Here is a 24,314-nt window from a genome sequence, read left to right on the forward strand (position 1 = left end):
AAAAATTTATACGGAATCATAAGGGACCCCAAAGAGCTGCAGCAATCCTTTGAAAGAAGAACAAAGTAGGAGAGATCACAAAACCAGATATCAAACTATACTACAAACCCACTATACTCAAAACTGCCTGTTACTGGCATAAACAGGCACACATACCAATGGATCAGAACAAAGACCCCAGAAATTGGTCTCTCCACACCATTATGATCAATTAATATTTGACAAAGGAGGCAAGCACAACCAATGGAGTAAATATAATCTCTTCAACAAATGGTTTTGGGAAAACTGGACAGACACATGTAAAAAGATGAAACTAGACCACCAACTTATACCATACACAAGAATAAACCCAAAATGGATAAAAGACTTAAATGTAAGCCATGAAACCATAAAAATTCTAAAAAAAAATATGCAGTAAAATCTCAGACATAGCAAAATTTTTGCTGATACATCTCCTAGGGCAAAAGAAACAAAGGAACAAATAAACAAATGGGACTATCTATATATATAAAAGCCTAAGAGACTGTTACGACCAGTCAACTGAATGACCAGTCGACCAGTCACTATGAGGATGCACTGACCACCATGGGTAAGATGCTCAATGCAGGGACTGCCCCCTGGTGGTCAGTGTGCTCCCACAGCCAACCTCCCATGGCCAACCAACCTCTGGCAGTCCCTCCCCACAGCCAGCTGGCCCCTATGGGCCCCAATTGGCCCCAATCATCAGCCAAACTGAGGGACCCCACCCATGCATGAATTTGTGCACCAGGGACCCCATCCATGCACGAATTTGTGCAAAATACAAAGCTTCTGCACAGCAAAAGAAACTACCATCAAAATGAAAAAGGAACCCAGAGTATGGGAGAACATATTTGGCAATTACACATCTGATAAGGGGTTAATTACCAAAATATATAAAGTACTCATACAATTCAACAAAAGGAAGACAAACAATCTAATTTAAAAATGGGCAGAGGACCTAAATAGACACTATTCCAAAGAGCATATACAAATGGCCAAAAGACATATGAAAAAAAAATGCTCAAAATCACTAGTCATTAAAACCTCAATGAGATATCACCTCACATCTGTCAGAATAGCTCAATATATCAACAAACAACAAGAGCTGGTGAGGATGCAGAGAAAAGGGAACACTAGTTCAGTGCTGGTGGGAATACAAATTGGTATAGCCACTATAGAAAACAGTATGGAGTTTCCCCAAAAAATTCAAAATGGCATTGCCATTTAACCCAGCAAACCCACTTCTGGGAATATATCCTAAAACCCCCAAAACACCAATAAGAAAGAATATATGCACCCCTATGTTCATAGCAGTGCTATTTACAATAGCTAAGATTTAGAAACAGCCCAAGTACCCAAAATGGATGAGTGGATAAAAATGATGCTGTGGGACATTTACACAATGAATACTATGCAGCTGTAAATAAATAAATAAGTAAAGAGGGATGTTTTACCCTTCAGGATAGCATGTATGGACCTGGAGACTATTATGCTAAGTGAAATAAGCCAATCTGAAAAAGACAAATATCACATGATCTCACTTATTTGTGGAATCTAATGAACAAACTGAATTGACCAACAAAATAAGACCTGAAGCATGGAGGAATGGAACAGACTGACATGCCTCCATGTGTGGGGTGTGGGGATGAGGAGAGATAAACTAAATAACTTATATACTTATATGCAAAGCCCATGGACATGAACAATAGGGTGGTGAAGACCTGGGTGGGTGGGCAGGGGCTGGGTGGAGGGATGCCAGGGGGGAGGGAAATGGGAGACATCTGTAATACTGTCAACAATAAAATAAAATGTTTAAAGGATCAAAATAAATAAATAAAATTAATACCATTCAAAAATACAAACATTCTGTACAAGGGTTTAAATAATTCATATATCATAAACTCATAACCATTCTGAGGACAAAAAAGGAAATTTTAGAGACATTTCTTATCTCTAAACCATCATGAAAGGCAAAGCTTCTATAAAGAAATCACTTTTTTTTTTTTCAGAGAGGAACACAAAAGCTAGAACTCATTTTCTGCCCTACTCACTCACTTGCTCACTCACACCTACAGCAAGTTACTGAATACTTGCTATTACTGAAGACCTATGTATACTAGGTATTAAGAATAGTGTAACAAAAGACAAGAAAATCAAATTCAAGTGAATTCCACAAATTATCCTTTGTTTTTAAACAAATGCTTTTACAAAAAGCAAAATAGTAGAACTACCATATGTGTACATATAGTGCCTTTATCTACCTTCTTTTTCCTGCTAAGAAATCTTAAAGCTATGTTATTTAGAGCAAAGAAGCAAGAGTGGGGAGAATTCACAGAGATGAGTATCAGACAGAAAGTTCTTTTCTCAAACCTACTGGTTTTAATTAATGCCCCCTAGACATAAAACTTGCTCTTAAACAGAACTCTATTCTTATCCTGTTCAAAATGTAGTTTCAATAATGAGCAAATACAAAATCTACTCCATTCGGAGAGGCATAGCGAAGATTTACTCTGAGAATGAAGACAGAGATCAGCCATACTAATTTGTTCCAGTGCTCCTCCCAAACTATGTATGTATTTAGTTTTTACTACATTTGGCATATACTGAATCTCAGAAGTATAAATGAAGAGGCTGCAATACGGAAGACAATTAATTACAGACTTTTAGAAAGAACAATAAGAAAAAAGGAAAAAGCTCTGGTCTGAGTTGTGTGAAAAGAAGCCCATGTGGTCTCAAGGCAAGTCAACTCAGCCTCAGTTTTCTAAGCTGTCAAATAGGAATGATGAAACCTTGCCCTACCTCCCTAACAAAGCCGTTATAAAACTTTTTAATACTCTATAAATGAGATATTATCATGAACCCCAAACAGGAGGTGTTTGGTTTTTTTTTAAGATATATAATAAAACTAGAGGCCCAGTGGTTGGGGTCCCTTGGCCTGGCCTGTGGGGATAGGGCCGAAACCAGCTCTCCGACATCCTCTGAGGGGTCCCGCATTGCGAGAGGGTGCAGGCCAGAAAACCCCACAGGTGCACTATCAGGGCTGGGGAGGAATCACGGGAGGGGCTCCAGGGCGTATATGGCCCATCTCTCTCAGTCCCCATGGGCCAGACGCCAGCAGCAAGCTAACCTACTGGTTGGAGTGTCTGCCTCCTGGTGGTCAGTGTGCGTCATAGTGAATGGTTGAACGGTCAAATGGTTGGACACTTAGCATATTAGGCTTTTATATATAGATAGATAGGCATATCTTCAGACGGAAGATAGTTCACAACATGTTTTGGAAGTAAAATCTACTTTGAGGTAGTTTGCTGCTTTGTCTAGATTCATATTCCCAGCAGAAAGCCAAAAGGAATGAAGAAGACCAACTGTTCTAACAAATTCTAGGAGTAATGTCTGTCTATCTGTCAGTCTCTTTCTCTTTAACAAGTAACTCAGTGTCTTTGGCTTTTTGTCATTCCAACATTCTTTTCTGCTAACATAATATGCTCCCTCCTTTTGATTTAGAGATCACAATATTGTTTCTGAACTCAGTCCTTTAGCCTAGAAAGGCCTGTCTTATAATTCTGAAAAGTCCTTATATATTTGAATATTATCTACAATTATACCTTTTCTATCAAGTTTTCATATAAAAGGTGAGCAAATTTGTTCTGACTTAACCCTGTTTTAAATCATTCTAAATAGCTCAAAATCCTAGGCAAGGAAGAACCTAACTCTCACACCACTAGACTCCAAATCTTGAGAGTGCAGGGGCTCAAACAGAAGCAGAACTTATATGAAGCTATAAGAATATTACAGGTGGTATTGATCTGGACTCAGTAGATCCAGAGAGCTTCAGGGCTCTTTCACATTAGGATATCTTTTAAGAGAAACATCTTCAGTCCATAGCCAACATACCATGAAGCCAAGAGTGTTCACCTGCTTCAGTATCTGCCATAACAATTTATGAATTCTGAAAAGATTTGCCATTTTAATGACATAGTTATTAAAAAGGAGTCTCTATGCAATTAAGGTAAGCATTATATACCAAATACATTTCTATGAACAATTAATTCTTACATTTTCATCGACACCTATTACTTTCAAATTTTTTTAATCCTCACCAAGGATATTTACCTAATTAATTTGACAGCTTCCATTGATTTTTCAGAAAGAGTGAAAGGGAGGGGAGAGGAACCAAGAAAGAGAGAAACATTGATGTGAGAGAGACACATCAACTGGTTGCCTCCCACATACTCCCCAACTGGGGCCTGGGAGCAAACCTTCAACCGAGGTATGTGCCCTTGACTGGGAATCAAACCCACAACCCTTCAGTCCAAAGGCTGACACTCTAATCACAGAACCAAACTGATCAGGGCCACACCTATTACTTTTTAAGTTAAAATGAACATTTTTATAATAGTATGTCAAATAAAATAAAAACAACATTTATAACCCTAGCCAGTTTGGCTCAATGAATAAAGCATCGACCTGTAGACTGAAGGGTCCCGGGTTCAATTCTGGTCAAGGACACATGCCGAGGTTGTGGGCTCGATCCCCAGTGTGAGGTATGCAGGAGGCAGCTGGTCAATGATTCTCTCTCACCATTGATGTTTCTCTCTCTCTCTCTCCCTCTCCCTTCCTCTCTGAAATCAATAAAAATATATATTTCTTAAAAAATATGTAGATTCTGCCCACAAAAATATCCTTCATCTTAAAAATTAAATTAGAAATAGTATCATTTTTATGGACTTTTATAGAAATATGTGCATTGTTGTTTTTTAACATGTTTTTATTGATTCTAGAGTGAAGAAGGGAGAGGGAGGAAGAAAAACATCGATTGGCTGCCTCCTACACTCCCCCTACTGCTGATCGAGCCCACAACCTTGGCATATACCCTCACCAGAAATTGAACCATGACCTCCTGTTGCATGGGATGACACAATCAACTGAGCCATACCAGCCAGGCTAGAAACAGGTATTAATAAAAACTATTCTAAATGTATAGAATCAAGGTTTTGGGAATTTACCTAATTAATTTGACAGCTTCCAGCTCCTTGGCAGTTGGTAAAGTCATCTTCAGGAAAACCATGTTGAATGTGCACTCATTCAGAAGTGCTGCTGCCTTTCTCACATCACTAATGGTTATGGTGACTTTTGCTATATTTGAAAACAATTTCTGTACAATATCAGACAGGTATTGAACAGTGACATCTCCAACTAATAAGATGTCTATTTTTGCCTGAAAGAGAAGGAAAAAAGCAGAAGTACCACATAATTAATATCTGAGCACAGAGAAAAAATGTCATATATGAGAGGACAGAATAAAGTTCACAAATTACACAATGAGTGACTATACAACTGGACTCAGTGGTCAACTATAAGCACCTTGAGGCAGGAGCTATTAATCTCTTGTTCTCAGTTCATAGGACAGTGAATGGATCTGAAGGTCATGCTATTTTAAAAAGTTTTGCCTACAAATATTATTTTCTTGCAAGTTCCTTTTTTATCCTGTTAACAACAGATAGGATTCTTATGGCCTAGATTCCCAATCACCTTTTTTGATGGAAAATCTTTTTACTAATGAGAGAACCAAACTGGTTATTCTACCAGACTATTTTTTTTTTTACTCCCAAACAGCTTTGATGTAACACAAATTCCGTAAAACAGGGTAAGCTTTAAATTCCTAAATTCCAAGAAACACTCAAAGTCCTTTATTTGAATGGCATATACATTCTATTCAAATCTCAATATAAGGAATCAAAAACCTTCTTTATTTCCATTTAGGGATATTTTAAAGCACATTCAATTAGGAAAAATATAATTTCCATCTTCATCTTCTATTCCCTATAGCTATTGAACACAAACTAGTGAAAATGTCAAAGAATTGACATGCTTGCCATCAGTAGACAGTTGGAAATGTCAGGCCCTAGACAGCTCCACATGAGAAAACAAATTTGGGAACTGACCAGAGTTGAAGCCAAAAGAGGTGGGGGAAGGAATTAGAAATACCTGTACAAAAAGAAAGGCAGCTCATGAAAGACACAACTATGCAGAGCAGGATGCTGTTGTAGGTAGCCCAGCATGGGGTTTCCCTTCCCCTTCAGCCTAGTTTCCCAAGGACTGCTGGAAAAAACACGTGAGGTGCAAGACACGAGGCGAATGAGTTCAAAGTAAGCAAAGCTTCTACACTTCTCACTTCTATCTATCTTCTAATTTTCTCCCCTCTTTTGTTAAAAAAAGTGAGTCTCCTTTCACTCATCTCTCATATCCTAATTCAATCCCCTCCCTAGAAGCAACAATTGTCAACAATTTGTTTTATATACACCAAACCATTTCTTTGTCAAACATATAACACACATATATAGCTTTTTGCATAAATTAGATATTATATATTTTAAAAATAATATTTTCTCATGTACTACAGTTTAACAATTACACAGAAATTCTGGTTCACTGAAACATTCCCATTGTCCTTGTTATTATAGATTTAGTCTCTTAAATAGATGTTTTCTGTCATGATCTGGGGAGAAAAGAGAACATGTGCTCATCTGTCATCTTGATCTAGTCTCCTCATTTATGATGATAATTTATTGAATCATTCTCCCAATGTGGAATTCTGATGTTATTATAATGCTGTAATTTACACTTTGCAAATATACCTTTGTGCAAGTAAGCATATATCCTAGAGGGAAAACTATAAGTTCAAAAGGTGTTTGCTTTTGTTTTTCAACTTAGGCACTGCCAAATTGTTCTTCCCAAAATATACAAAAATGTATGTCCATACCAATAGTATATAAGAGTAACCATTTCCCTAAACCCATAATTAGACTTATTATTTTTAACCTTTTTTTTTTTTTCATTTTTAGGATAGTGATACTCATATCAGACAAAATACTTTAAACAATGGCTGTAACAAGAAACAAGGGCATTTCATGATTAAGATATCAATTAATCAAGAGGATACAATTATCATAAACATCTAGGCACCCAACATAGAAACACATAAATATGTAAAGCAAATATTGTTGGACATAAGGGTAGAGATTGATAGTAATACATTCACGGTAGGGGACTTTAACACCCCATTGACATCAGTAAATAGATCAACCAGAAATAAAATCAATGAGGAAACAGCAGCCTTAAATGACACATTAGACTAGTTGGACTTAACTGATATTTTTAGAACATTTCACCCAAAAGTAGCAGAATATACATTTTTTCAAGTGCACATGAAACATTTTCTAGGATAGACCACATGTTAGGCCACAAAATAAGACTCAATAAATTTAAGAAGACTAAAATCCTATCAAGCATCTTCTCTGATCATAATAGTATAATACTAGAAATCAATTAGAAGAAAACTGAAAAACACACAAACACATGGAGGCTAAATTGTGTGTTACTAAACAATGAATGGGTTAACCAAAAAAATCAAGGGAGAAATAAAAAGATACCTTGAAAGAAGTGAAAATGACATACAAAGAAAGCCCAAAGTGAGTAAAAGCAAGGAAATAATAAAGATCAGAACAGAAATAAATGAAGGAGACAACTGCGGCACCCACAGAACAGCTGCGAGCCCCAGAACAACGCTCCCCAATTGGCACAAACACACGGGTTCAGAGGAGCTCTACACTCCACCACAGAAAGGTCAGATTTCGCCTGGGATAAGGTGAGGTCTCTGGTCCCAGCGCGAGAGAGGAACGCGCGTTTTGCGGGAGCTAGAGGACCAGGGAAGTCTGTGCCTAGAAAAATCCTTGGCTGTTGGGGCTGGCGTGATCTGTGAATGTGGAAGGGGGTCCTCAGAGCTGCTAACAGAAGGGCTCTCTAAAAAGCAACCCATTTAGATCTGACGTGCAGGGACACCCTAAGAATTTCAGGGGTGTGCTAGACTTACGCGCAGCCACGGAGTGCGCACACTTGGGCTTTTTCCTCTTGAAATTCTTGCTTCTGATTACTAAGCCCAATACATAGGATCACCCAGTTGGGGACACCCTGGGAGACTGCAGGGGAAAGTTGTTTTTCTGGAACCTGGGGATCGGAGCGGGGAGTGACCATCAGAGAGCCAGCTCTGAGGCAGCCCACTCCCACAAACCGGTAGTGAGTACCACAGGGAAATAAGGCTCTAACACTCCCTAGAGAGGCCATAGATAAACCCGGAAGTCAATCCAGAAGCACTGCCACCCAGGGGATGAATCACAAATGGACTCTTGTGTAATCAAAAATAAAGGAGCCCTGACCAGTTTGGCTCAGTGGATAGAGCGTCGGCCTGCGGACTGAAAGGTCCCGGGTTCGATTCCGGTCAAGGGCATGTGCCTTGGTTGCGGGCGCATCCCCGGTGGGAGGTGTGCAGAAGGCAGCTGATCGATGTTTCTAACTCTCTATCCCTCTCTCTTCCTCTCTGTAAAAAATCAATAAAATATTTAAAAAATAAATAAATAAAAATAAAATAAAATAAAAAAATAAAGGAATACAAATTAAGACACACCACCTGCTTAAAATCAGGACTGGCTTACATCACTGAAGAGCAGTGGAACGCAGGGAACTGCAATACTGTCTGGACTGAGAAACAGGCGTGCCAAACAGAACAACAGAGGAAGTGAATGACCTTCACTACTCCACATTTTATTTTTATTTTTTATTTTTTTATTTTCATTTTTTGCATCTTTTACTCAAGAAACTAATTTTTTTTCTTTTTTCCCACTTGATTTTACCTTTTTAATTATTACATTTTTATTTTAAATCCGTATTATTACTACTGCTATTTTATCTTTTTTTTTTGTAAGTGTCATTTTATTTTCTCTTCATTTTGTTTTGGGATTAATGTTTTACATTCTATTTTTATCGTTCCTTTAGCATCATTTTACTCTATGTCAACTCTACCTTTATGCCATCACTCTCTTCCTCACTTTTCCCTTTTTGGTGTCCTGTTTATCTTACCCCTTTCCTGCTTTAGATTTTCCCTATTCTTTCTGTTTACCCCCGTTAAAATTTCACCCTACTTATATATCTAATCTCCAATCCCCTGCTCCAAGTCCATACACACCTCTCTCTTCTATGTCTTAACTATCCAAAAAGTTGTTTTTCTCTCTGTCCTTTTGTTGTTGTTCGCTTGTAGATTATATTGAATTTTTATGCTTTTTTGGTTGATTGTTTTGCTTATTCTTCTTTTGTTTATTTTTTTGTTTGTTTAGTGCTTCTGTCTTCCCTTGCCTCACTCAATATTAGTTGGTGTTGTAGTTTGTATTAATCCCCAGGTACTTGTTGCTGGCATTTGCTGGGATAAGTGATTGCTCTATTGGAGTTTTATCCCCAATATATATAGTCTGTTTCCCTTTCTCTCTTAGTCTCTTTCTTGTCTCTCTTATTTTTTTTCTTCTTTTTTTCCCTTTTCCCAATTTCATTTTGACACTCTTTTTTTTTTCTTCTTCTTTCTTTCTTTTCCTCTTCTTCTTTCTCTCCTATCCCCTAATTTGCCTTTCTCTGGTGGTCACCTTTATTGGAGGTTATTAATATCGTGAATACATTTCTGTTCAGTGCCTTGTGTGTTGTACCTGGTAGTGCTGTATTTTGTGCCTTTAAATCGACGCAGGAGAGAGAGAACTACATAACCAGACACCCAGAGAAGAGAGACCATGGAGAGACAAAGACACAACCCGCATATGAAAGAAAAGCAGGCATCATCAGAAAAGGAAGTAAATGAAATGGAGGCAAGCAACCTTCCAGAAAAAGAATTCAGAGAAATGGTCATAAGGTGGCTGAAAAGAATGGAAGACAAATTCGACAATATGAGCAAGAACCAAGAGGAAATGAAGAAGAACCAAGAAAAAATGAAAAATTACATCGCTGCTGTAAAGAACTCAATAGAAAGCATCAAGAGTAGACTAGAAGAAGCAGAGGACCGCATCAGTGAGCTAGAAGACAAGATGGAAAAAAATACCCAAGTAGAGCAACTTCTAGAAAAAAAATTTAAAAGGCAGGAGGAGAGCCTAAGGGAACTTTGGGACAACACGAAACAAAAAAACATCTGCATAATAGGGGTTCCAGAAGGAAAGGAAGCTGAGCAAGGAATAGAAAACCTCTTTGAAGAAATAATGACAGAAAATTTGCCTGATATAGAGAAGAAAAAACCCACACAAATCCAAGAAGCTCACAGAGTCCCAAGCAAAATGAACCCCAAAAGACCGACGCCAAGGCACATTATAATTAAATTGGCAAACACCAACGACAAAGTAAGAATCTTAAAAGCGGCAAGAGAGAGACAGGAAGTTACCTACAAAGGAACCTCCATCAGACTAGCAACTGATTTCTCAACAGAAACTCATCAGGCCAGAAGGGAATGGAATGAAATATACAAAGTCATGCAGAGGAAGGGTCTGAATCCAAGAATACTGTACCCACCAAGGCTATCAATCAAAATTAAAGGTGAAATCAGGAGCTTCACAGACAAAAAAGGACTAAGGGAATTTATTACCACCAAACCAGCAATGCAAGAAATACTAAAGGGTCTACTGTAAAAAAAAAAAAGAAATAGGAAGCGAAGAAGGAACATAGGTGTAAAGAATAGGAATGGCGACAAATAAGTACCTATCAATAATAACTTTAAATGTAAACGGATTAAATGCCCAAATCAAAAGACATAGGGTAATGGATTGGATAAGAAAACATGACCCATATATCTGCTGTCTACAAGAAACCCACCTCAGAAAAAAAGATGCACACAGACTGAGGTGAAGGGATGGAAAAAGGTTTTCCAGGCAAATGGAACTGAAAAAAAAGCTGGGGTAGCAATACTTATATCTGACAAATTAGATCTCAAAGTGAAGGACATAACAAGAGATAAGGAAGGCCACTTCATAATACTAAAGGGAGCAATCCAACAAGAAGAAATAACTCTGGTAAACATATATGCACCCAATACAGGAGCACCCAAATACATAAAAAAACTCCTGGAGGATATCAAGGGAGAGATTGACAGCAATACAATCATAGTAGGAGACTTTAATACCCCACTATCACCATTGGACAAATCCTCTAAACAAAAAATCAGCAAAGAAACATCAATCCTAAATGACTCACTAGACCAGATGGAATTAATTGACATCTTCAGAACATTTCACCCCAAAGCCACAGAATATACATTCTTCTCAAGTGCACATGGGTCATTTTCAAAGATAGACCATATGTTGTGACATAGGCAAAGTCTCTTCAAATTCAAGAAGATAGAAATCATATCAAGCATCTTCTCAGACCACAGTGGCATAAAACTGGAAATCAACTACAATAAAAACCCAAAGGAATCAAACACATGGAGGCTAAACAACATGCTATTAAACCATGACTGGGTTACCAGAGAGATCAAAGAAGAAATAAAAAACATCATGGCAACAAATGACAATGAAAACACTACAATCCAAAATCTATGGGACACAGCGAAAGCAGTCTTGAGAGGGAAGTTCATAGCTCTACAAGCCTACTGCAAAAAACAAGAAACAATGGTAATAAATTACCTAACCCAACAACTCAAAGAGTTAGAAAAAGAGCAACAAGAAAAGCCCAGTGTAAGCAGAAGGAAGGAAATAGTAAAGATCAGAGCGGAGATAAACGACATAGAGACCAAAGAAACAATACAAAAGATCAACAAAACCAAGAGCTGGTTCTTTGAAAGGATAAACAAGATTGATGAACCTCTAGCCAGGCTCACCAAGAAGCAAAGAGAGAGGACCCAAATAAACAAAATCAGAAATGAAAGAGATGAAATAACAACAGATCCCGCCGAAATACAAAGGATTGTTTAAAAATACTACGAACAACTCTATTCCAACAAACTGGACAACCTGGAGGAAATGGACATATTCCTAGAAAAATATAACCTTCCAAAACTCAATCAAGAAGAATCTAAACAGCTCAATATGCCAGTAACTATGGAAGAAATTGAAGCAGTCATCAAAGAGCTTCCGGTAAACAAAAGCCCAGGGCCAGACGGCTTCATAGGAGAGTTTTACCAAACATTCAAGGAAGAACTAAAACCTATCCTCCTCAGACTATTCCAAAACATTCAAGAGCAAGGAACACTTCTAAGCTCCTTCTATGAAGCCAGCATCACCCTAATACCAAAACCAGATAAAGACAACACAATGAAGGAGAATTACAGGCCAATATCCCTCATGAATGTAGATGCCAAAATCCTCAACAAAATTCTACCAAATCGGATCCAGCAGTACATCAGAAAGATCATACACCATGACCAAGTAGGATTTATCCCAGGAATGCAAGGATGGTACAATATCCGCAAATCAATAAATGTGATACATCACATAAACAAATTGAAAGATAAAAATCACATAGTCATATCAATTGATGCAGAAAAAGCATTTGACAAAATCCAACACCCTTTCTTGATAAAAACTCTCAACAAGGTGGGAATAGAAGGATCATACCTCAACATAATAAAAGCTATATATATAAACCCACAGCTAACATCATACTCAATGGGCAAGAACTAAAACCATTTCCCCTAAGAACAGGAACAAGACAAGGATGCCCACTCTCACCACTCCTGTTTGACATAGTACTGGAAGTATTAGCCATTGAAATTAGACAAGAAGAAGAAATAAAAGGTATCCAAATTGGAAAAGAAGAAGTAAAGCTGTCCTTACTTGCAGATGACATGATATTGTACATAAAAAACCCAAAAGACTCAATCAAAAAACTAACAGACTTAATAAATGAATTCGGCAATGTAGCAGGATACAAAATTAATGCCAAGAAATCTATGGCATTTCTATACACCAACAGTGAACTTACAGAAAGAGAGACTAAAAAAGCAATCCCATTTTCCATCGCACCAAAACAATTAAGATACTTAGGAATAAACCTAACCAAGGAGGTAAAAGACCTATATGCAGAAAACTACAGGACACTGAAAAAAGAGATAGAGGAAGATGTAAACAGATGGAAGAACATACCATGTTCATGGATTGGTAGAATCAACATCATCAAAATGTCCATACTACCGAAAGCAATCTATAGATTCAATGCACTCCCCATTAAAATACCAACAGCATATTTCACAGACCTAGAAAGAACTCTCCAAAAATTCATCGGGAATAAAAAAAAGACCCCGAATAGCCACAGCAATCCTGAGAAAGAAGAATAAAGTAGGAGGGATCTCAATACCAGATTTCAAGCTGTATTACAAAGCCACTGTCCTCAAAACAGCCTGGTACTGGCACAAGAACAGACATATAGATCAATGGAATAGAATAGAGAATCCACTTATCGACCCAAACCAATATGCGCAATTAATATTTTACAAAGGAGGCATGAGCATACAATGGAGTCAAGACAGTCTCTTCAATAAATGGTGTTGGGAAAATTGGACAGATACATGCAAAAAAATGAAACTAGATCACCAACTTACACCATACACAAAAATAAACTCAAAATGGATACAGGACTTAAATATAAGACGGGAAACCATAAAAATACTAGAGGAATCCACAGGCAGCAAAATCTCAGACATATGTTAAAAGAACTTTTTCACTGATACTGCCCCTAGGGCAATGGAAGCCAAAGAGAAAATAAACAAATGGGACTACATCAAAATAAAAAGCTTTTGCACAAGAAAAGAACCATCAACAAAACAACAAGAAACCCCACTGTATGGGAGAACATATTTGCAAATGTTATCACTGATAAAGGTTTAATCTCCAACATCTACAGGCAGCTTATACAACTTAATCAAAGGAAGATAAATGATCCAATGAAAAAATGGGCAATGGACCTAAATAGAATCTTTTTGAAAGAAGACAGAAGGAAGGCCAAGAGACACATGAAAACATGCTCAAAGTCACTAATTATCCGAGAGATGCAAATCAAAACGACAATGCGATACCATCTCACACCTATCAGAATGGCTATCATCAACAAATCAACAAACGACAAGTGTTGGCGAGGATGCGGAGAAAAAGGAACCCTCGTGCACTGCTGGTGGGAATGCAGACTGGTGCAGCCACTGTGGAGAACAGTATGGAGTTTCCTCAAAAAACTGAAAATGGAACTCCCATTTGACCCAGTAATCCCACTCCTAGGAATATATCCTAAGAAACCAGAAACACCAATCAGAAAGGATATATGCACCCCTATGTTCATAGCAGCACAATTTACAATAGCTAAGATGTGGAAACAGTCTAGGTGCCCGTCAGCAGATGACTGGATCAGAAAACTATGGTACATCTACACAATGGAATACTATGCTGCCATAAAAAAGAAGGAATTACTACCATTTGTAGGCACCTGGATGGAATTAGAGAACATTATGCTAAGTGAAATACGCCAGTCAATGAAAGAAAAATACCACATGATCTCACTCATTTGGTGATAATGAAAAACATTATAAACTGATGAACCAAAAGATAGTTACAGAGGCAGTAAAGCATCAAACAGACTGTCTAATTACAGCGGTAAGGTTAGGGCGAGGTGGGGGAAATAAGAGATCAACTGAAGGACTTGTATGCATGCATATAAGAGTAACCAACGGATGCAAAACATTGGGGGGTGAGGGCATGTATGGGAGTGGGGTGGGGGCGGGGGCAATGATAAGATATGTACACATATAATACCTTAATAAAAATATCAAAAAAAAAGAAAGAAATGAAGGAGATTCTAAACAAAAAACTACAACAGAAAAGATCAATAAAACCAAGAGCTGGTTCTTTGAAAATATAAAGAAAATTGATAAACCTATAGCCAGATTCATAAAAAAAAAAGGAAGAGGGCCCAAATAAAAAACATCAGAAGTGAAACAGAAGTGACAACGGACACCAAATGGATCATAAGAAAATACTACAATTATACACCAACAAATTGGACAACTTGGAAGAAATGGATAAATTCCTAGAAACATATAACCTTCAGCCTGCAGACCAAAGGGTCCCAGGTTCGATTCTGATCAAGGGCATGTACCTTGGTTTCAGGCTCCTCCCCGGCCCAGGCTCTGGTCAGGGCTCCTGCAGGAGACAACCAATCAATGTGTCTCTCACATCAATGTTTCTCTCTCTTCCCTTCTCCCTAAAAATCAATGGAAATATCCCTGGGTGAGGATTAAAAATAATAATACAAAATAAATAAATAAATAAATAAATAAATAAATAAATAAATAAATAATAAATAAATAAATAGTTTTTTAAAAAAAGAAATTTAAGAATTAAAAACCTCAGAACAAACAAAAACCCTGGACCAAATGGCTTCACAGGTGAATTTTACCAAACATTCAAAGCAAATTAACACTTATCCTTCTCAAATATTCTTTAAAAAATGAAGAGGAGGAAAGGCCCCAAAAACATTTTATTTATGAGGGTCAGCAATACCCTCATACCAAAACCAGACAAAACACTAAAAAGAGAGAAAAGTATAAGCCAATATCCCTGATGAACATAGATACAAAAACAAAATATTAGCAAACTGAATTCAGCAATACATTCAAAAGATTATACACCATTATCAAGTGGGATTTATTCCTGAAATGCAAGTCTAGTTCAATATCTGCAAATTAATTAATGTCACAAACCATGTAAGCAAATGAAGGATAAAAATCACATGTCATATTAAGAGCAGAAATATTATTTGACAAAATTGAATATCCATTCATGATAAAACTATAAGCAAAATGGGACAAAAAAAAAACACAAAACATTCCTCAACAAAACAAAGGCCTTATATGACAAAGCCACAGCAACATCATACTCAAGGAGGAAAACTTAAAAACATTATCCTTAAGATTAGGAACAAGGCAAGATGTTTCTCTCTCTCTCCCTCTACCTTCCCCTCTCACCTCTTTTATTCAACTTACTATTGGAAATTATAGCCACAGCAATGAGACAAAACAAATAAATAACCAAAGCATCTGAACTGGATAGGAAAGAATAAAACTGTCATTATTTGCAGTAAAGTAGCAGAATAAATATTTATTTAGTAATTAGTTGCATTTTTATATACCAATATTGAACTATCAGAAAGAGAAATTAAGAAATTAATCCCATTTACAATTGTATAAAAAAATACCTAGGAATAAATTTAACCAAGGAGGTACTCAGAAAGACCTGTACTTGGAAATCTATAAGACACTGAAGAGCCCTGGTCAATGTGGCTCAGTTGGTTGGGTGTTGTCCTGTACACCGAAAGTTTGATTCCTGGTCAGGGCACATGCCCAGGTTTTGGGCTGAATCCCTCCTAGGGGGCGTGCAGGAGGCAGCCAATTGATGTTTTGCTCTCTCTTTGATGTTTCTCTCTCCCTTCCTCTCCCTTTCCCTTTCTCTAAAAGTCAATTTTAAAATATTATTTTAAAAGACACTAAAGAAAGAAATTAAAGGAAATACAAATAAATTGGAAGCATATACAGTCAAACCTTGGTTCTCAAACATCTCCCATCTTGAACAGTTTGGTTCTTGACCAAGTTGTTCAGGAAAATAATCTCTCAATTATCAAACAAATCTTTAGTTCTCAACCTGACAATCCTTTCATGCTGATACATCAGCATGACAAAAAGTCTCTCAGGCAACAAACAAGGGAGAGAATGTGCAAGTATGAGTCAGTTTACCACTAAAGTTGGAGTTGTTAACATCTTGTAATATCTTGCGAAATTGTTGTTCTGGGAATATTTTCATGTTTTTTGCTTCTGTTGCTGGAGAAATGGATGATTACCACAATTTTAAAACATAAAGAGGCCATCAAGAATGTTGATGTTGCTAAGGTTGTAAACAATGATCACAGGCAATTGAAGAGGTAGAAAAACTGTTTTGATTTGGAAAAATGAAAAGCAGTTAGCTGGTGACAGCATTTCGGAGGCAGTGATATGTGAAAAAGCAAAGATGCTGCATACTGACCTCCTAATAGAAACTCCTGGAATGAGTACTGAAAGTGATTCATTTAAGGCTAGTAGGGAGTGGTTCAATAAATTTAAGAAGTGTTTGTTCATAGATTAAACAGTTCATTAGACATGTCATATACATAAGAAAGGCTAAAATAGGGAATCATTTGGAGATCTGGAATGGATTAATTCAATTTATATTATTTCTAATTAAGTTCAAGAACCAAGGTTCTACTGCACCGTGCTCATGGATAGAAAGAATTAGCATCCTTAAAATGTCCATGCTACCCATAGCAATTTATAGATTCATTGCAACGCCTATCAAAATACCAATGGCATTTTTCACAGAACTATAACAAATAATCCAAAAATTTATATGAAACCACCAAAGACCCCAAATAGCCACAGTAATCTTGAAAAAGAAGAGCAAAATTGGAAAAAGCATGCTACCTAATATCAAACCATACTGCAAGGCTATCATAATTAAAATAACATGATACAGACATAAAAACAGACACATAGATCAATGGAACAGAATAGAGAGCCCAGAAATAAACCCACTTCATAGTCAATTAATATTTGACAGAGGAGGCAAGAACATACAATGGAGTAAAGATAGTTTATTTAGAAAATGGTGTTGGGAAAATAAGACAAATATGTGCAAAAACACCCAAACTAGACAACCTCCTTACATCAAACACAAAAATAAACGTACAATGAATTAAAGAGTTAAATATACTCAAAACCATAAAAATTCTAGAAGTAAACATAAGCAGTTAAAAACTTGGACCTTTCTCATAGCAATAATTTCTCTGATATATCTCCTTAAACAAGTGAAGCAAAAGAAAATATAAACAATTTAGACTACATCAAACCAAAAAGTTTTTATATAGCAAAGGAAGCCATTAACAAAATGAAAAGACAACCCACTGAATTGGACAACATATTCGCTGATACATCCTATAAGGGATTAATATCTAAAATATATAAGAAACTCATACAAAATAACAGCAAAAAAATCCAATTAAAATATTGGCAGAGGACTTGAATATGCATTTCTCCAAAGAGGTCATACAGATGGCCAATAGAAATATGAAAAGATGCTCAACATCACTAACCATCAGGGAAATGCAAATGAAAACCACAATATCACCTCACATTCTTCAGGATAGCTATCATTAATAAAGCAACAAACAGATCTTCTTATCATCCTGCAATGATTCTTTGAAGCCCAAAAAATACCTTATCTCACCCCTAGTTCAGAATATACCCATTTTCCTTTTCTATCTCTGAACCTCTCCTGTATGTGGGGTCTCTGACTCTCTCATGTATGTAGGGTTCCCATATGTATGTATATATTAAATTTGTTTATTTTATCTTGCTAAAAAAATATCAACAAACAATAATTGTTAGTGAGGATGTGGAGAAAAGGTAATCCTTGTCTACCATTGGTGGAATTGTATATTGGTGCAGCACTATAGAAAACAGTTCGGAGGTTCCTCAAAAAATTACAAATAGAACTACCAATGAGCCAGCAATTCCACTTCTGGATATTTATCTGAAGTGATCCAAAACACTAATACAAAAAGACATATTCACCCCTATGTTCATTGCAACATTATTTACAAAAGCCAAGATATGGAAGCAACTTATATGTTCATTGACAGATGAATAGATAAATAAGTAGAGGTACATACATAAAACTAAATAATACTTGGCCATAAAAAAAGAATGAAATCTTGCCATTTGCAACAACATGGATGACCTAGAGGGTATTACGCTCAATGAAATAAGTCAGACAGAGGAAGACAAATTCCATATGAATTGAATTATATGTGGAACCTAAAAAACAAAATGAAATTAAAAAAAAAAATAGAAACAAACTCATGGATACAGAGAACAAAATGATAAGTCTCAGATGGGAGGTAGTTTGTGGGACTGTTGAAAAAGGTATAGGGATTAAGATGTACAAATTGCCAATTATAAAAATAGTCACAGGGATGTAAAATACAGCATAGGGAATATAGTAAAAAAAATCTATAATAACTATATGTTGTCAGATGGGTACTAGACTTATTGAAGTAGTCACTTCATAAAGTATATAAATTCCTAATCACTATGTTGTACATGTAAAACTAATATAATATTATATATCAACTGTAATTGAAAAATAAAAAAATAAATATTAAAGAGATACCTTTAAGCCAAAACAAAAGAACACTAATTAGTAAGTGGAAAACATGAAAGTATAAATCTCACAGGTAAATGTAAAAATACAGTTACTCAGAATACTCTGTTTAAAGATGGTGAGTAAATCAATTACAAATCAAGTATGAAGGTTAAAAGACATAAGTATTAAATATAACTACAATAATTTGTTAATAGATATACAAGGTAGAAAGATATAAACTATGATATGAAAACCATAAAATGGTATAAAGGGAGTGAAAATGTAGAGCTTAGTATGAGTTCACAGTTCAGTTGTTATCAGAAAAAATAAATTTCTATATATACTAGAGGCCTGGTGCACAAAATTTGTGCACTGGGGAGGGGGGGACCCTCAGCCTAGCCTGCACCCTCTCACAGTCTGGGAGCCCTCAGGGGATGTCCTACTGATGGCTTAGGCCCGCTCCCCATAAGCTTAAGTCTGGCCTCCCTCTGTAGGCTAATCTGGGGCTGCTGGGGGGTGACAGCAGCAGCTTGGACACAACCCCCTGCCTCCACTCCAGGGCTGCTGGGGGCCGGGCCCCCCTGTGGGTTTGTGTCTGTCTCCGCTCTGGCCCCCAGAAGCCCAGCGCTGCAGCCAAAGGGCTACTGGGGGCCAGGCCGCCCCCCTGCATGTAGTTCTCTCAGGCTCTAGGCCACACCTGGCCCCTTCTCCTGAGCTGGTCATGACCGTTACAGCGTCCTGGCCTAATTTGCATATCACTTCTTTATATGTCCTATATAATAAAGAGGGGGTATGCAAATTGACCGTCACTCTGCCACAAAAATGGCGGTGCCCACATCTGAGGTGGAGGTTTCTGTAACACAAGATGGCTGCACCCACAGTGGAGGCGGGGTTTCCATAATACAAAATGGCTGCACACACAACAGAGGCTGAGTTCCCGTAACGAGCCTTAACGAGCAATCAGCAGGGACCTGAGGCTGTGTCCCCGCAACCCCCATGGGGCTTGACAGGGAACCTCAGGCCGCGCCCCCCACCCTGCTGCCAGGCCAGGAAACCTCAGGCTGTGTCCCCCTCCTGGCAGGGCTTGATGGGGGACCTCAGGCCACGTCCCCTGCCCAGCGGGGCTTGATGGGGGACCTCAAGGTGCGTCCCTCCGCCCCAGTGCTGGGCCAGTGGACCTCAGGCTGCTCCCCTCGCCCTGGGCCAGGGGAACTCAGGGCACACCCCCCCACCCAGCAGGGTTTGACAGGGGATCTCAGGCCACACCCTCCACCTGGTGGGGCTTGACGGGGGACCTCAAGGCGCGCCCCCCCGCCCGGCCCAGGCTGTGGGACCTCAGGCCATGCCCTCCGCCCTGGCGCTGGGCCAGTGGACCTGAGGTTGTGCCCCCCACCCGGCTGGGCTTGATAAGGATGGGATCAGCCAGGTCTGAATCTAGCCCAATGTGGGGGGAGCCCAGCCGGGTCTGGGTCTTGCGTGATTTTGAGGCACACGTGGGTGGGCAGGGACTTGACTCTGGGTCCCATGGTGTGCAGCAGACTCTGACAGGAAGAAGATTTTCATACATTATACTAATTTTCTTTCATCTCTGACACTTCTATTATAGAGAAAGGGAAAATGGAAATATTAAAATATTTCCTCTAACTAATCCCCTTTTAATGTGCACGAATTTCATGCACCAGACCACTAGTATATAGATAAAAGCCTAAGCGACCGAATGACCAAATGACCAGTCAACCAGGGGACAGATGCTCAATGCACAGGTTGGGGCTCCCTCCTGTATGGATCGGGCCTGTGGGGATCATGCCAAAACCAGCTATCCAACATCCCCCTAGGGGTCCCGGATTGTGAGAGGGTGCAGGCCAGGCAGAGGGTCTCCACCAGTGCACGAATCCTGTACCAGGTCTCTAGTATAAACATAAAATGTTTTATGTAAGCCTCATGATCTTCACAAAGCAAAACCGTATATTAGATACACAAAAAATAAATAGAAAGGAATCTAAGCATACCACTACAGAAAATCATCAAATCACAAAGAGAGAAAGATAAGAAAAAAAAAAATTACAAAACAGCCAGAAAACAATAAAATGGCAATAAGCACATACCAATCAATAGGCAACACCTATTGTTGGTAGGAATGCAAATTAATGCAGCTTTGTGGAAAACAATATGGAGGTTCCTCAAAAAATTACAAAAAGAGGGAAGCCTGAGAATCCACAACTGCGACACCCACAAAACAGCTGAAAGCTCCAGAACAATGCTCCCCAATTGGCGCAAACACACGGGTTCAGAGGAGCTCTACACTCCACCATGGAAAGGTCAGATTTTGCCTGGGATAAGGTGAGGTCTCTGGTCTCGGCGGGAGAGAGGAACGCGCGTTTTGCGGGAGCTGGAGGACCAGGGAAGACTGTGCCTAGAAAAATCCGTGGCTGTAGGGGATAGCGTGATCTGTGAATGTGGAAAGGGGTCCTCAGAGCTGCTAACAGAAGGGCTCTCTAAAAAGCAACCCATTTTGATCTGAAGTGTAGGGACACCCTAAGAATTTCAGGCTGCCTAGTCTTACGCGCAGCCCCCAAGTTCGCACACTTGGGCTTTTTCCTCTTGAAATTCTTGCTTCTGATTACTAAGCCCAATACATAGGATCACCCAGTTGGGAACACCCTGGGAGACTGCAGGGGAAAGTTGTTTTTCTGGAACCTGGGGATCGGAGTGGGGAGTGACCAATGGAGAGTCAGCTCTGAGGCAGCCCACTCCCATAAACCGGTAGTGAGTGCCACAGGGAAAGAAGGCTCTAACACTGCCTAGAGAGGCCATAGATAGACCTGGAAGTCAATCCAGAAACACTGCCACCCAGGGGCTGAATCACAAATTGACTCTTGTGTAATAAAAAATAAAGGAATACGAGAAATTAAAACACACCGCCTGCTTAAAATCAGGACTGGCTTACAACACTGAAGAGCAGTGGAAGGCAGGGAACTGCAATACTGTCCAGACTGAGAAACAGGCATGCCAAACAGAACAACAGAGGAAGTGAATGACCTTCACTACTTCACATTTTATTTTTATTTTTTATTTTATTTTTTTATTTTCATTTTTTGCATCTTTTACTCAAAAAAATTAACTTTTTTTTCTTTTTTCATCACTTGATTTTACCATTTTAATTATTACATTTTTATTTTCAATCCGTATTATTACTACTGCTATTTTATCTTTTTTGTTTGTTTGTTTTTTGTTTTTTTGTTTTTTTTTTAAATATATTTTATTGATATTTTACAGAGAGGAAGGGAGAGGGATAGAGAGTTAGAAACATCGATGAGAGAGAAACATCGATCAGCTGCCTCCTGCACACCTCCTACTGGGGATGTGCCTGCAACCAAGGTACATGCCCTTGACCGGAATCGAACCCGGGACCCTTCAGTCCGCAGGCCGACGCTCTATCCACTGAGCCAAACCGGTTTCGGCTGTTTGTTTGTTTTTAAAGTGTCATTTTCTCTTCATTTTATTTTGGGAGTAGTATTCTACATTCTATTATTATCTTTCCTTTAGCATCGTTTTACTCTATCTCAACTCTACCTTTACGCCATCACTCTCTTCCTAACCTTCCCCTTTTCAGTGTCCTGTTTATCTTACCCCTTTCCTGCTTTAGATTTTCCCTATTCTTTCTGTTTACCCCCGTTAAAATTTCACCCTACTTATATATCTAATCTCCAAGCCCCTGCTCCAAGTCCATACACACCTCTCTCTTCTATGTCTTAACTATCCAAAAAATTGTTTTTGTCTCTGTCCTTTTGTTGTTGTTCGCTTGAATATAGATTATATCGAATTTTTATGCTTTTTTGTGAGATTGTTTTCCTTATTCTTCTTTTGTTTATTTTTTTGTTTGTTTTGTGCTTCAGCTTTCCCTTGCCTCACTCAATATTAGTTGCTGTTATAGTTTGTATTAATCCCCAGGTACTTGTTGCTGGCATTTGCTGGGATTAGTGATTGTTCTATTGGAGTTTTATCCCCAATATATATAGTCTGTTCCCCTTTCTCTCTTACTTTCTTTTCTTTTCTCTCTTACTTTTTTTTCTTTTTTTTTCTTTCCCTTTTCCCAATTTCATTTTGACACTCCTTTTTTTTTCTTCTTTCTTCTTTCTTTTTTTTCCCCTTCTTCTTTCTCTCCTATCACCTAATTTGCCTTTCTCTGGTGGTCACCTTAATTGGAGGTTATTAATATTGTGAATACATTTCTGTTCAGTGCCTTGTGTGTTGTACCTGGTAGTGCTGTATTTAGTGCCTTTAAGTCAATGCAGGAGAGAGAGAACTACATAACCAGACACCCAGAGAAGAGAGACCATGGGGAGACAAAAGAAACAGCCCGCATATGAAAGAAAAGCAGGCATCACCAGAAAAGGAAGTAAACGAAATGGAGGCAAGCAACCTTCCAGAGAAAGAATTCAGAGAAATGGTCATAAGGTGGCTGAAAAGAATGGAAGACAAATTCGACAATATGAGCAAGAACCAAGAGGAAATGAAGAAGAACCAAGAAGAAATGAAAAATTACATCGCTGCTGTAAAGAACTCAATAGAAAGCATCAAGAGTAGACTAGAAGAAGCAGAGGACCGCATCAGTGAACTAGAAGACAAGATGGGAAAAAATACCCAAGTAGAGCAACTTCTAGAAAAAAAATTTAAAAGGCAGGAGGAGAGCCTAAGGGAACTTTGGGACAACATGAAACAAAACAACATCCTCATAATAGGGGTTCCAGAAGGAAAGGAAGCTGAGCAAGGAATAGAAAACCTCTTTGAAGAAATAATGACAGAAAATTTCCCTGATATAGAGAAGAAAAAACCCACACAAATCCAAGAAGCTCACAGAGTCCCAAGCAAAATGAACCCCAAAAGACCGACGCCAAGGCACATTATAATTAAATTGGCAAACACCAATGACAAAGTAAGAATCTTAAAAGCGGCAAGAGAGAGACAGAAAATTACATACAAAGGAACCCCAATCAGACTAGCAACTGATTACTCAACAGAAACTCATCAGGCCAGAAGGGAATGGAATGAAATATACAAAGTCATGCAAAGGAAGTGTCTGAATCCAAGAATACTGTACCCAGCAAGGCTATCAATCAAAATTGAAGGTGAAATCAGGAGTTTCACAGACAAAAAAGGACTAAGGGAATTTATTACCACCAAACCAGTAATGGAATAAATGCTAAAGGGTCTGCTGTAAAAAAAAAATAGGAAGCGAAGAAGAAACACAGGGGTAAAGAATAGGAATGGTGACAAATA

The 24,314-nt window shown here is 38.3% G+C and overlaps 1 protein-coding gene across 1 annotated transcript in view; it reads right to left on the reverse strand.

The window, feature by feature from the left end:
* The window catches only part of SOHLH2 (spermatogenesis and oogenesis specific basic helix-loop-helix 2), a gene marked incomplete at its 5' end in the record, with an annotated part of 139,372 nt that overhangs the window by 100,539 nt on the left and 14,519 nt on the right, over positions 1-24,314 (reverse strand). Inside the window, one exon of the mRNA XM_080659394.1 lies at positions 5,025-5,236. Within this exon, the coding sequence (XP_080515520.1) occupies positions 5,025-5,236 (212 nt within the window). The remainder of the gene's footprint in view (positions 1-5,024; positions 5,237-24,314) is intronic.

Source organism: Plecotus auritus (assembly GCF_963455305.1).
Source record: "Plecotus auritus genome assembly, chromosome: 3".
In the NCBI taxonomy this organism is placed as follows: Eukaryota; Metazoa; Chordata; class Mammalia; order Chiroptera; family Vespertilionidae; genus Plecotus; species Plecotus auritus.